The sequence below is a fragment of the Neomonachus schauinslandi genome, chromosome 2, assembly GCF_002201575.2.
Source record: "Neomonachus schauinslandi chromosome 2, ASM220157v2, whole genome shotgun sequence".
NCBI lineage: Eukaryota > Metazoa > Chordata > Mammalia > Carnivora > Phocidae > Neomonachus > Neomonachus schauinslandi.
In genome coordinates, this window is record NC_058404.1 from 87,159,223 (window position 1) to 87,174,597 (window position 15,375).

General features: G+C 39.4%; 1 protein-coding gene across 2 annotated transcripts in view; it reads left to right on the forward strand.

Moving 5' to 3' along the window:
• Positions 1-14,883, forward strand: part of SLC7A11 (solute carrier family 7 member 11) — a 73,166-nt gene extending 58,283 nt beyond the window's left edge. The window contains exons 9-12 of one of the 2 annotated variants that reach the window (XM_021679343.1): positions 82-178; positions 1,927-2,076; positions 3,353-3,530; positions 14,734-14,883. In XM_021679343.1, the coding sequence (XP_021535018.1) occupies positions 82-178; positions 1,927-2,076; positions 3,353-3,530; positions 14,734-14,801 (493 nt within the window). In that variant the 3' untranslated portion in view covers positions 14,802-14,883. Of the gene's footprint in view, positions 1-81; positions 179-1,926; positions 2,077-3,352; positions 3,729-14,733 lie in introns of those variants that run through there. The other variant, XM_044912617.1, reaches the window with a different exon arrangement.
• The last annotated feature ends 492 nt before the right edge of the window (positions 14,884-15,375 follow it).

Consider the following 15,375-nt stretch of genomic DNA (forward strand, 5'->3'; position numbering starts at 1 on the left):
GTTTTCTCTTAGATTTCTGGATTTTTCTCTTTGAAATGATCAATTGTACAGTCAATGCCAGCCACGTTTTTCTCCCATCAGGTTATTCTATGTTGCGTCTCGAGAGGGTCACCTTCCAGAACTCCTCTCCATGATTCATGTCCGCAAGCACACCCCTCTGCCAGGAGTTATTGTTTTGGTAATGCATATTAAAAAGTATACCTACATATAAGTTTGAATAACCAGTTAGCAAAGATGATTTCTTTTTTTTTTTTTAAGATTTTATTTATTTATTTGAGAGAGAGAATGAGAGAGAGAGAGAGAGCACAAGAGGAGGGGAGCGGGAAAGGGAGAAGCAGACTCCCCACTGAGCAGGGAGCCCGACGCAGGACTCGATCCTGGGACTCCAGGATCATGACCTGAGCCGAAAGCAGTCGCTTAACCAACTAAGCCACCCAGGCGCCTGCAAAGAGGATTTCAAAGCAGACTTTAGATAGGGCTTTACTTTCTCATTCATTGCTGGATTGGCTCTATGTGTATCTTGGTGGAGTTTGGGAGGCAGGATATTTTCCATCGCTTCCCTTTGTTCAGTATTTCCGATGCATATTTGATGCTATGGGGCAATAAGCACATCACTTCTTTTTCACCTTTGTAGAAATTTGCGAGCTCTGAGGGAAATGACTACCTTGGCTTCTGTCATTGACACAGAGCCTCACAGAAAAGGATGTAGAGCAACAAGTCCCAAATCTGCGAACTGCAAGTGGAGCGAAAAGCCACAGTCCAGAAACACCTAGGTGTACGTTATAGTATCGTAGGCTCCTTATAATGAAATGCATACAAAACTAATAGAAAAAAATCACATGAAGTCCTAGACAGTGCAGTAATTCTGTGATAAAAAGTGAGCTATTTGAGACCAACTCTATAGGGAAGAAATAAAAGCACCAAAACCGAAATTTGAGTTGTAGAATTCTTAATGCAAAGTGTTTGTGAAGCGTGGGATACAAAAAACTGCATAAGGTGTAAAAGTCCTTTATAATACCCATTGGCAATGTTATAGTCATTTTTACCTACTATTTTTGTAACATTTTTGTCAAATGGAATCTGCTGTCAGGAGCACCATAGAATACATTGGACATTTTGTTTCATGCATTTAATTTGTTTCAGAATGTTTCCTTTGAAATCTCTTTGTAAAGTATGTGTACTCTCTGTACTCTCTGTGCGGAATCTGGAAGTTAACGTCACTTGTGGGAACAGAATGTATTATTCGGTGGAGAGGGCTTTCATTTTTAAGCCTCTGCTATCAGTCGTGCTGTCCTTGGCGTGTGCAGCTGCAGAGACTTGCTATGCTGATCTCTGTGCTTCATTTTTTTCTGCGGTCTTGAGGGTCACACATGGCAAGCGCATGGGGAGAGTAAGTGTGGAGGAAGGAAAGGTCAATATTTTGCATTCAGGAGTTGGCAGAGTCACCTCGAAGTGGCTGCGTTTCACGTGTGTGCATAGCCAAGGGCTTGTCAGAAACCATTTACAGAGTGCTCTGCGAATTTTCTAATTGGGTACACTTTGGATTTTTAGTATTAGTTATTTGCTAACCATCTCAGTCTCTGGGTCTTTAAGTTTAAGTCATTGACTATCCTGTGTTTTACTCTTTGAAAACACGTTCTCTTCTCTCAAATGAAAAAACAACTAAGAACTAAATTTCCATATAACATTCCGTCTGATTAAGTGGTAATGATGATGATCTCATGCTGTTACTGGTGCGTAATGGGGTGTAAGAGCAGAATATAGATAAGAAGTTAGTTGAATATAGGTTTTAATCACTGTGGTCGTTTATCAGTATAAATAATCATATGAAAAAGGTAATCATAATGTATAGTGATGTTATTGTTTGTTATCAGCTGTGCTCTCTTTTAACTCACTGAGCGAGGTTTTTCTCCCCCTTCGCCCTAGTACCCTTTGACGATGATAATGCTCTTCTCTGGGAACCTCTACAGTCTTTTGAATTTCCTCAGTTTTGCCAGGTGGCTTTTTATTGGGCTGGCGGTTGCTGGGCTGATTTATCTTCGATACAAACGCCCAGATATGCATCGTCCTTTCAAGGTAACCTCAGTAATCTTGATGGGTTTACATAAATCTTTCTTCTAATACCTAGTCCTCCCTTTGTCATAACTTGATGAGGAGGAGCTTGGGCGGGGGGCAGCATCCTCTGGAATAAAATGTTTAACTCTTGCAGGTAGTGCCTTCATGTTGAATTTATGTTAGCTTGGAAAAATAATTCATCAAGTCTTTTATGTGATATACCCAACTTTGTATGTCACATCTCTGAAAAGGGGTAGATATATATATATATATATATATATATATATATATATATAAGGTATTTGTTATGTTGCTATTTCTTGGATGTGTCTAATGACCTGATGTGTTCAAAGTGTGGGACACTTGTATCTTTATGCTGAGTAATTGTGGATAGCCATGCTGAGAAAGAGGGAGGCGGATATACGTGGAATTGTCACTAATTGAAACTCTACAAAGGATGCTGCTTTACAAAACAGTCATTTTAAGTATTCTTAAATCTTATCACTTGTGACATTGCTCTTTTTTAAAATTAGATATTCTAGAAGGAATAAAAGTGTGGACACATGGGGAAAGTGAAGGTGTATGTATGAATGTACCACTTAAGAGAATACCATTTACTATAACTGAGCATTTCCTTTTGGGAGGCTGACGAATCTATTTCTCATCTCCTTTAGCCGTGAATGTTCATGGATTGATTTGACCTCACTATTTATTTGCTTTTAAAAAATAACACAGATAATGTTGTCAGTCATGTTGTCAGAATTTGTTCCTAATTTCATCCATTGCCTAATGCTAGCAACATCTTTATTAGCGGTTGAATAGGAGTTGGTCTGTTTTATTCCTGTCAGTTCTTATTGTGAGTCTCCAACAGAAAATCAATATGCACTGAAAGGCTTTAACATGTAACAAGCAGCCGTTGCTCTTGACTCTACATTAAAGCAGATTCTAATCATAATTATCAAAGAGCCAACCTTTTAAAATCAAAAACATAAATCATAATGGTACTTATCTAGTCAAACCATTCAAACAAAACATCTCTAATGAAACACACTTATTTATCCTCAGGTTTTATTCTATTCAAAGATTTTTTTTAAAAAAAAATTTAAGGGAGTATGTTTGCTACATTCGCTGTGCCCTATCAAAGTTGCTGTTAAGGTAAAGGTAGGATGGTGCCGGTCACCTGCTCACATGACCAGTGGGGATCATCCGATCCTATGACTGATGTGCTCCTCTTGAACCCATCTTCTGTCTCTAGAACTGTTTGAAGTGATTTTTTTTTTCCTGTGCTGTGTTCCAGGTGCCGCTGTTCATCCCAGCATTGTTTTCCTTCACGTGTTTCTTCATGGTTGCCCTTTCCCTGTATTCGGACCCATTTAGTACAGGGATTGGCTTCATCATTACTCTGACTGGGGTTCCTGCATACTATCTCTTTATCATATGGGACAAGAAACCCAAGTGGTTTAGAAGAATGTCAGGTAAGACTTTTACACAATTTCAGGACCTCTTGAGGGACCATGTTGTGGAAAACCCATCTATTTGTACACCCACACCCCTTAAAGTTTAAAAATATAAGTAAGACAATTGCTAGTTTAAATACGTTATTGCATTTTAATTAGAACTAGGAGAAGAAAAAGCAGGAAGGATGTTTAGGGTACAGCCACTCAATCCTTTCAGGATATTTAGCTTGGGCTGCTCTAATCACTTCTTAAGAGAATAGTTTTTTTTTTAGATAGAATTTTATTAGCAGTTCTATAAATGACCTAATTGCTTTCCTGAATCCCTTACTAACCTAATTATTTTTTATTCTGGGTTGAACTCAGTTTATTGGTTCTGTATCATAACATGCCACTTGCTGAGTGATATGAGATTTGGTAGGGAGTGAGATAGAGACCCACAAAGGTCCTAAATATGATTGTGACACAACCCTATTTAATAGGCATGGCAATTCACAGAAGGGTCATAAGAACAGCAAAAACAATGAAGAGAAGAATAACAACTCATATTTATTGTGTGATTTCTGTGTGTTAGCCCATATATGACCTTATTTAATCTGTATAACAACCTTCTGAGGTAAGAAAAGTTCTCATCCCTATTTTATAGATTTTGAGTTATACCGTGGAAGAGTTCATGTGACTTGTTTCAAGTCATGCAGATATTAGGTAGACCAGCTAGAATTCAAACTCAAGTAGTGTTGTATTTCATAAAAATCATCCTGGGTATAGTGAAGATGGATTAGAGAGGGTCAAGGCTGAAGAGACTCAAGACTGGTAGTTACCACATTAACCCTGTACAAGGATTAAGAAGGGTCTGAACATGGACAATGCTGGCAGGGTCTAAGAGAAAGTGAGAGCTGTTAAAGAGGAAAAACCCAGAGGGCTTGGTGACCAGGTAGGTTGGGGAAAGAGGAAATATAGGCTATGAGTAGGTAGGAAGGGTGCTTAGGAGCAGCCTCTGTGGGGAACCTACCCCTCTGTCAGGGGCTCAGCTGGGTGAGGCCTTTCCCCTCACACATCATCTTATTCCATCTTCCACAAGCTCCCTGTGAGAGATAATGTTTGTTATTCCCATACCCGGTGGGAAACCAGGATTCAGGCAGGTAGAGAGGACTTTTCTTTGAGTGTACAGATTTTAAACCATTGAGCTAGGATTTGAACCCACATCTGCTGGACTTCAAAGTCCATGCTCTCTCCCTCCAGTAGGTGCTTGGGGGACAAGAGCAAAGTAAAAACATGTAGCCAGAGGAACAGCCATGTTCTTGCTGGTGAGTTTGGTGAGTTTAGTGAGTTTAGAAAACAGCTATTGTTCTTGTCCTTTATTTTAATTTACTTCTTTAACCATAATTAATTTTTAAAGGCCCAGTAAGAAGTTCAGGGAGATTTCTGATATTTCTGGTAAAATTGTTAATAAATAATGTCAGTGTTACTAAAACTAAAAAACAAAAAGCCCCGAAATATGTATACATATTGGCTCTCCAGTGTGCTACACAAACTCATTTAGAAGTCAGCCATTTAAAATAGACTTTTGCTACTACTCTTTATTAGCTTTTAATTGGTATTTGGTATCTTTAGACCTTATGCTACGATTTATATCTGAATTTTGTTTTCTAGCCAGCAACACTTACTCCCTGAAGAGGCATTACTCTAAAAGTTGGGTTCCTTAAGGCTAACACGGGCACACTGATTGTCTGGCAGGGTATTTAATCTCTATTTCCTGTTAGATCACACTAGTTTTCTGCGGAATATTTTTAGTTACATTTTCTCTGTTGTAGGCAATAAAAATAGAGGCTTTCCTGAAAAGAAAAAAAAAAAGAATCTTGTTAAGCAAACTACCCTTAGGATTGCTGTCCTCATTACCAATGTTTGGGACAGATTAGCGTTCATCATTGCAAGGTCTGTGTCTGTCTCAGATCCTGGCTAGAGATGGTTCGAACCCCCAAGAGCCATGGGAAAGCAGGCGAATTGAGGAAGAGAGAGCTAGTAGCCCTAGAGTTGGACGATGATGAGGCAGAGCATGTTGAGAGAGCAGAGTCCATGCCTTCTCTGTGTAGTAGGCATTGCGCTCCTGCAGTTGGGAGGCAGCCAACTCTAAACATCCTTTCCCCTCGCTACCATGTACATATTTTGCACCATTTCTTTGTCAGTTTTCACACTTGATCCTTCTTTGATGGTTTTCCATGGTTATGTGATTTTGAAGTTTTTTGTTGTTTTTCTGTCTCTAATGATGTTTCAAACATCTCCAAGGATTCCAAATTTAGTGTAGCCATTTGTGAAAGCAGCCGTGATGCGGTAGTCCCATGATGGTTATTTGGATCTCATAAATGCCATTAAGTCTTACCAGGGAGCATGGCAATGCTGCCTTTAAACTGCGGGCCTTGTAACCCTTTATCTTTATAACCGCCTTGAAAGTAAGTAGCAAAAAACAACAGTCCTCCATAATTTTGTTTGATTTTCCTCTTAGGCAGCATTCTTGTAGTAAAATAAAGAAAACTCATGATATTTATTGCTGCAATAGCAAGTAGTTTCCTAGCCTTTGGCCAAAACAAAACTCTCATACATAGACACACAAACAGCGGAGTCCTGCCTACCACCTTGCCTCTTTTCCCAACCGCCTCCTTGTTAGGAAAAAGCTCAGTGTGAACTTGGAGAGCTTCATATCAGATTTTTGTTGTTGTTGTTGTTGGGTAACACTCTCTAGACTTTCTGTTATCATTTATTTTCACCCTGATATACATGAACGGGTTAGCCTTCTGAAATGATAGTTGATCTCAATACATCTTACCTTAGGTGCTTTCACAGACTATGTGAGGTGACTGAACAGCCTTCAGGAAATGGTGAAAAGCTGCTTGGTACAGATAGCCAGAAATGTTCAGAACCTGAGGATCTGAGATTTTCAGAGACTTAATGAATTTCTCTGGCCACAGGATGCCAGTATTGAACCACAGTTTGTTTGATAGCATTCCTAGGGTGAAAAGAAAATGTGCTCAGATACACAGAACACATTTTTCTGCAATCTCTGACAGAGTAGTGAATTTTTCTGGGTATTTATTTATTTATCTATAGAAACACGAGCTTCTCACCCAAGGAAAATGGGGCAGACACCCCACTGACATACTCACTATACATGGGGGTAGCTAGACCTGGCAAGCTCTGGCGAGGGCTTGCAGTAGCTTTTGGCTTGGCTGCCTCTATTCATCAGCCAGACTGTGTCACACCTGAGATGAGTGGGATGACTGGAAGCTGGTCCCTCTTGCTAAAGCAAGATATGGAGGACAGCTGCATTTAGGCAATATCTTTGATTACAAAGAATCATACTGGGGAGCACCAGCAAAATGATCATAGTCCATCTCTGTAGACAATGACTTTGCAATTCTGGGGTCCTAAAAGCATTATGCTGCTTATGGTGTATCATTGGTAACTTAGCTTCTGATACCTCACTGAAAGCTCCTTAATGCGTTTGACTGACTCTTCACGAAGTCTGCAGGGTGATATTGTAAATTAGCTAAGCTTGCCTACATCTCTTAGGGGCCTAAACCATCTTCATTGTAAGGATAAAATGAGACCATACATGTGAAAAGGTTTGGCAGCCTTTTTAAAAAAACACATACTATTATTTTCATTATGACTTGTGGGGAAGATTGGTTTTGTGCTAATACTTCACAGACTTACTCAGCTTTGGCTGTAGATCCCATGCTTGTACCAAGCGTGGTTGGGTAAGTCAGATTTTGCAAGGTCAGTTGTTGTTTCAGCTGATTTCAAAAACTACTTTACTTTACTACTGAAAAGTAAAACTAAAATTACTGCAATTGCTATTTGCTCTTGTAAATTGCAGTTACTGAAAACACCACGTATAGACTCATTGGCTCAACTTTATTTAAAAGAATAGTACCATGGAGGGGCTCCTGGGTGGCTCAGTCGATTAAGTATCTGTCTTCGGCTCAGGTCATGATCCCAGAGTCCTGGGATTGAGCCCTGTGTGTGCTCCCTGCTCACTGGGGAGTCTGCTTCTTGCTCTCCCTCTGCCCCTCCCCCTGCTTATGCTCTCTCTCTCACACTCTCTCTCAAGTAAATAAATAAAATCTATAAAATATAGGTATGTAAAAAAGAAGAGTATCATGGAGTTGATTATCCCCAAAGTCAAAAGGCTTATATGAGCACAAGTGCAGTTGAATACTACATGCACCGCAGTTCTCCTGGGCAAGCAGGAAGCTTCCACAGAGGCTTATTTGGGTCTGCTGAGTACTCCTATCTGACCCCATCGCTGTAGATGACCTAGAAGGAAAAGCTGGTGTAGTTCCAACAGCTTACTCATGGCCAAAATCAGTCACTCTAGCCAAACCTCCATTATGATAATTATTCAAATCTTGGGATCCCCAGAGAGAACATAGAAAAGTCATAGGAGAGAATGTAATAGGTCTGATTGAACATGGAAGAAGAGAATGGGTGTGCAGAACCAGAAAACAGATTCTTTGGCTCCATATGTGCTGCTGAATAGAAGATCTAAATTGAGTTTTCAGAAAGGAGAATGTCATACAAGCAAAGCATCAAGATCTCTAAGTTGCTCTCCTTTTCTCTGGAACTGATGCAGTATTGTGACATGGGTAAGTAAGACATCTAAGAAAGCAAAGGGCTGGGGGTCCCAGAATACAGAAACAGACTTTCGGAAAAGGCTTTTGTTCAGAAGATACATGCCTGAATAGTCATACACACACACACACACACACACACACACACAGTCAAAAGTCAGCCATTGTAGGGATTAGTTCAGGGAGGAAGAGATGGAGAGGATATAAATTTAACCCCAATGCTTTGCAATCCAGCACTGTAGATGCCTAAAATCTCTTACTGTTTCAACCTATCAGATAGCCCTGTCTCCTTCTCTGCTTACAAAAGCCATATATCCCATACTATTGATACTTACTTTTCCACAGTCTATTTTTCTCAGATAATTTTACCACTTCCCTTTTCTGTAAACATGGACTTTTATTACTCTTGAGCACTCCCTTGTATTCCACATATATATCTCAGTGTAGAGTGGGCTGTAACAAATATAATTTATTCAAGAAAGATTTACATGGAGTTTATCATTTGCCAGAACTGTGCTGAGCTCTTGATAATTAATGTATATTATAAATATCAGTGTGTGGAGAAAAACAACTTTGGGGAACACTGTTATAAAGCAACGGATGAAAAATATATCTTTTTTAGTGACGTGAAATACTGCTTGAAAGGGACTATTAACAGGTGACAAGTCATGAAAGAGGAGAAACATTGCATGTCTGGATGAGAGACGATGTGGGTCTGAAACTGTCAAGAAGATAAGCTCCAGAGGTTCCAGGATCAGTAACAGTTTAAAGAGATTCTGTAGGGATCGATTACAAAGATAAGAGATGAACAAGAACGAATACCCTGGGACACTAGCATCACAGAGTTCTAGGACTGCCAAGATAAAATGACCTTAGAAATCATCCAGCCCACTGGTTTCTATATTTTAGTGTCTAGCAGAATCACAGATTTCTGGGCCCCGCCTTCAGTTTCCAATTTAGTAGGTCTGGGATAGCACTTTGAAAAGTTGCATTTCTGATAACTCAGGCTATGCTAATGTTCCCAGTCCAGGGATCACACTTTGAGAACTACTTTCTAGTCCAAGTCCCTTCTTCTTTTTTTAGTTATCTTTTTTATTGAGATATAATTTACATTATGACATTATATAAGTTTAAGGTGTATAATGTGTTGGTTTGATATATTTGTATATTGCAATATGATTACTACACTAGCATTAGTTAACACCTTTTATAATGTCATGTAGTTATCATTTCTTTTTGGTTCAGATTTAGTCTCTTAGCAGTTTTTGTAATTTATTGTACTGTTGACTATAATCACTATGTTGTGCATTAGATCTCCATAACTAAGTTTGTACCCTTAAACAACATCTCCCCAATTTCCTAACCCTCTAGTCCCTGGTAAATATCATTCTACTCTGTATTTTAACAAGTTCATTTTTTTTTGGATTCTGTAATGTAAGTGATATTATACAGTATTTGTCCTTCTCTGTCTGACTCATCCCACTTAGCATAATGTTGTTGCAAATGGCAGGATTTCCTTTTTCCCATGGCTGAATATATTCCATAATCACATCTTCTTTATCCATTTTTCTGTTGATGAACACTTAGGTTGTTTCCATATCTTGGCTATTGTGAGTAATGTTGCAATCAACAGGTGTGAAGATAATCCTTCGAGACACTGACTTCAACTTCTTTGCACACATAACCAGGAATAGGATTGCTGGATCATAGGTAGTTCAATTTTTACTTCTTTGAGGAACTGCCATTATGTTTTCCATAATGGTTATACCAATTTACATTCTCACCCAATAGTGTATAAGGGTTCCCTTTCCTTCACATCCCCACCAATATTTGTTATCTCTTGTCTTTTTGATAAAAGCCATCCTAACAGGTGTAAAGTAATATCACATTATGGTTTTGATTTGCATTTCCCTGGTAATTACTGATGTTGAACACCTCTTCATATACCTGTTGGCCATTTGTAGGTCTTCTTTGAAAAAATATCTATTCAGGTTTTGGCTCATTTTTAATTGGATTATTTTCTTTTTTTGCTTTTAAGTCGTCTGAGTTCTTTATGTATTTTGGTTATGAGTCCCTTATCAGACATGATTTGTGAATGTTTTCTCCCATTCAGTAGGTTATTTTTTCAATTTGTTGATTGTTTCCTTTGCTGTGCAGAGCTGTCTAGTTTAATATAGTCACACTTGTTTATTTTAGTGTTTATTGCCTGTGCTTTTGGTGACTTATCCAAGAAGTCATTGCCTAGACCAATGTCAAGGATCTTTCCCCCTATATTTTCTTCTGGGAATTTTATGATCTCAGGTCTTACATTTAAATCTTTGATCCATTTTGAGTGAACTTTTGTGAATGATGTAAGGTAGAGGTCCAAGCTAAGGTTTCATTCTTATGTATGTGGATTTATGTATATAGGCTCTCTATTCCATTCCTGTATGTGCCTCTTTTTATGCCAGTATACTGTTTTGATTACTGTAGCTTTGTAATATGGCTTGAAATCAAGTATTGCAATGCCTCCCACTTAGTTCTTCTTTCTCAGGATTTCTTTGGCTATTCAGGGTCTTTTGGGGTTCCAAACTAATTTTAGGATAGTTTGTCCTATTTCTGTGAAAAATGTCATTGGAATTTTGATTGGGATTGCATTGAATCTGTAGATCGCTTTGGGTCATATGGACATTTTCACAATATTAATTCTTCCAATTTAGGAACATGAGATATGTTTCCGTTTATTTGTGTCTGCTTCAGTCTCTTTCATCAATGTCTTATAATTGTCAGAACACAGGTCTTTCACCCCTTGGTTAAATTTATTCCTAAGTATTTTATTGTTTTCAATGCTATTGTAAATGGAATTGCTTTCTTAATTTCTCTTTCAGATAATTTGTTGTTACTCTATAGAAATGCAACTGATTTCTATATGTTGATTTTGTATCCTGCAATTTTACTGAATTCATGTAATAGTTAAAACAGTTTTTTTTAATTGAGTCTTTAGGGTTTTCTGAATATGAGATCACCCATCTGTGAACAGAGATCATTTTACTTCTTTCTTTCTGATATGAGTGCCATTTCTTTCTTTTTTTTGCTTAATTACTCTGGCTAGGACTTCCAGTATATGTTTCATGCATCCTTGCATCCCAGAGATAAATCCCACTTGACCACAGGTGAATGATCCTTTTATTGTGTTGTTGAATTTTACTTGCTAATATTTTTGAGAATTTTTGCATCTATATTCATCAGGAATATCAGTCTATGATATTCTTTTCTTATAATGTCTTTGTCTGACTTTGGTGTCAGCATAATGCTGGCCTCATAAAATGAGTTTGGGAGTGTTCCTCCCTTTAGAATTTTTTTGGAACAGTTTGAGAAGGATTCATGTTAATACTTCCTTGAAGGTTTGCTAGAATTTACCAGTGCAAACCATCTATTTCTAGGCTTTTCTGTGTTGGGAGGTTTTTATTACTGATTGAATCACCCTACTTGATATTGGTTTATTGAGATTCTACTTCTTCCTGATTTAATCTTGGGAGAGCATATGTTTCTAGGATTTATCCATTTATTCTAGGTTATTCAGTTTGTTGGCATATAAGTGTTCGTAGAAGTCTCTCATAATCCTTTGTATTTCCGTGGTATCAGTTGTAATGTCTCCTCTTTTTTTTTTTTGAAAGGGGGACAGAGAGAGAGAAAGGGCTGGTGGAGGGGCAGAAGGAGAGGGAGAGAGAGAATCTTAAGTAGGCTGCATGACCAGTGTGGAGTCCGATGCGGGGCTCCATCTCACCACCCTGAGATCATGATCTGAGCTGAAATCAAGAGTTGGATGCTTAACTGACTGAGTCACTCAAACACCCCTCCTCTTTCTTTTGATTTTACTTTTTGAATCCTCTTCTTAGTTAATGTAGATAAAGGTTTATCTATTCAAATAATCAGTTCTTAATTTCATTGCTTTTGTTCTGTTGTTTTTCTGTCTCTATTTCTTTTAATTCTGCTCTGATCAAAATGAGAGTATTTTGAATTTGAGTATATATTCATCCTCACCAGTGAATTTTCTACTTTCCTATGTTTTCATGTTACTTTCTCTCTCTATATATATAATTTATCTTGAAGAACTCTCTTTAGCATTTCTTGTAGGCAGGTCTCTTGGCTTTAAGTTCCCTCAGCTTTTGTTTGTCTGGGAAAGTGTTTACCTCTCCTTTATTTCCTAATGACAGCTTCTCTGGATAAAATATTCTTGGTTGATGGCAGTTTTTTTGTTTTGTTTGGTTTGGTTTTCTTTGAGCCCTTTGAATATGTAATCCCATTCCCTGCAGGTTTTCTGCTGAGAAATCTGCTGATAGCCTTACCGGGATCTTTTTGCCCATGGGAGGCAGCTGACCTGGTCAGTCATGTTGACACTCAGAGCCCTCAGAGCAGGATTGGAGCTGGCATCCTAGGCTCAGGTGCATGTGGAACTATCACAGTGCCTAGATCTTGGGGCATAGATGTGCTGGCTGTGGCTCCGGCACTAATGTCTAGAGTGTGGGAATATGCAGATATCCCATGTAACTGGTACCTGGGTCTCAAAGACTCACCACTGTGACTTGTGCTGGTAGGAGGGAATGCAGCAGTGGCAAGAGTCCTGGAATAACAAGATGTGATGGTAGCACAGCCTGAGGATGTGGGTGAAAGTCTCAATTCTGGCACCAGTACACTGACAAGATAGCAACAGCACAATTCTGGTAGTAGTCTGTTTAAGGTACGTGTAGGGCTCCGGGGATCTGGGCGCAGGGCAGTGGCCGCACTGCCCTGGCAATGACATTCTGGAGCTGCAACCCAGGACCTGGGGGTAGGGTTAAGGGCAGCAGTAGCCTTGTCCCAGCAATGATGGGTCAGAACCCCAGCGTGAAACTTGGGGGGTGGAGCTCCGGGTAGTGTCAGTGCCCCTAGCAATGATGGGTCAGAGCTGTGACCTGGAACCCAGAGGACAGGGATCAGGGCAGCAAGAGCCCATCTCAGCAATGACAGCTCAGAGTCTTGACCTGGGATGGGGGTTCTCGGAGCAGTAGCAGCACAGCCCTGATAATGGTAGCCTAAGTGTGACTCGAGACACAGGAAGTGAGTGACTCTTAGGGTAGTGGCAGTGCCCCTGGCAGTGATGAGTCCGAGCCAGGACCTAGAACCCAGGCGTAGGAGTCAGAACAGTAAGAGACTGTCTCGGCAATTATAGTTCAGAGTCTTGACCTGGGAAAGTTGTCGGAGGAGGGCTCAGGGCAACAGCACAGTCCCCAAAATGACAGCCAACGAGTAACTTGGGACCCTGAGGGCAGGGCTTAGGTGGGGAGAGGTTGCCTCAGTAATTATGGGACAAAGCCCCAGTCTGGGGCTGGAGTGGGCAAAGAACTGTGGCAGCTCCAGTCTTGTGTATGGTGATGTGCTGTAGCCCCCAGTCCTTAAGAGTGGGCATATCAACAACCAAGACCCCCAAGGGCAAATCTCACCTCAGCAACAGCCCCAGCCTCTGGGAGCAGATGCAGAGTGGGGGCGCTGCAGGCTGCTTCATCAGCTGACACCAGTGTCATTGGGGAGGACCGTGCGAGAACTCGGTAGCAAAAGCTGCATACATCCACAACACCGAGGCTTGCTGGGGTCTTTCAGCTTCTGACTGGGGGATGGGATGATGCAGGCAAAATGCTTTCTTTACTTTTCTATGCAGACATGCTCAATTTTTTAGCTCTGCCAGACTTTTGCCCCCTTTTCTTTGTTGTTTAGAAATTTCCCTGATTTGTTTTCTTCAGTTTATAGCTGTTTATTTATTGTTCTTGGGGTACTTTTTGGTTCCCTTGTTTTGTTTTGTTTTTGTTTTTGTTTTTTGGTGGGGAGGCAAGTGTTGGGACCCCCTAGCCCTCCATCTTGCTGGTGGCACTCCCAAATCCCTCATTCTGCAGATGAGGTAATAAGGCCCTGGGACATAACATGTTTTACTCAGTAATATTACATGTTTTTTTTTTTAAAGATTTTATTTATTTATTTGACAGAGAGAGACACAGAGAGAGAGGGAACACAAGCAGGGGGAGTGAGAGAGGGAGAAGCAGGCTTCCTCGAGGGAGCCCGATGTGGGGCCCGATCCCAGGACCCTGGGATCATGACCTGAGCCAAAGGCAGACGCTTAATGACTGATTCACCCAGGTGCCCCAATACGCTACATGTTTAAGACTGGACATTATAGTATGAGTCTTTTGATTTTTCTGAGGAATTGGTTGTAATCTCATAGGTACTAAAACAACAAACCAATTTTACACCAAATATGAAGTGTATTTTTGAACATTTATTTATATCTTGGTTCTATTGCCTCAAAATATTTTCAGCCTCCTGGTTTATGAATAAAAATTCCTATTTGAATACAAAATATTAATGTATTCTTGCTGAGAAGCCATCATGGGATGTTACAGAAGTGACAAATAAATTAATTGAGCATGATGGGATTTTAATGAAGTAAATAATTCTTGAAAGTGCTCTATGAAATGTGCGGTTGTGTGTTTTCAGTATTCAACCCCAAATAATTCACATTTTGCTGTTTTTATGCATTTCTGAGTTCTGTGCGTTTTTAATTTCTCTTCTTTATTTCTTTGTAGACAGAATAACCAGAACATTACAAATAATACTGGAAGTTGTACCAGAAGAAGATTGTCATAAATTATGAATTAATGCATTTGAAATCTTGGCAATCTATGCTTGGCCTTGTTTCTGCCCAAAGGGCTGAAACAAAATGTGGATCTTCACTTCATTTTATGAAAATCCAGAAGATTGCAACTTTGGTGATGGACTAAAGGAATCGGTTATTGCTATTCATATATTTTAGTGTGTTCAAGTTGGTTTCTAAGAAATTTAGTTATAACTCCTTGTAGTTATTGAAAGCAGATATGCTATGCAAGTATTCCATGAGTTCACATGATTTTGGAATTCCTGATACCTACATGAAGTTAGAGGAAATAGACTACCGAATGAACAATTACTTTAGTGGTCCATATAACATATCTAATCATAAACACCGAGATGTTTTCTGTATATATGGCTTTTATAGAAACAATTTGTATATACTGTAGATGACTATACTGTGAAAAGTGTTTTTTACTCTTCTGGGGTGGGGGAACCATACGTCATCATTATGGACTGAGGAAAGAAAGAAATTTATTTTATGTTGGCATTGCATTGCTTCCCCTTAGATACCAACTTAGATATCACTCATCTTTTAGTGCGTTATTCCCAGAGCATTT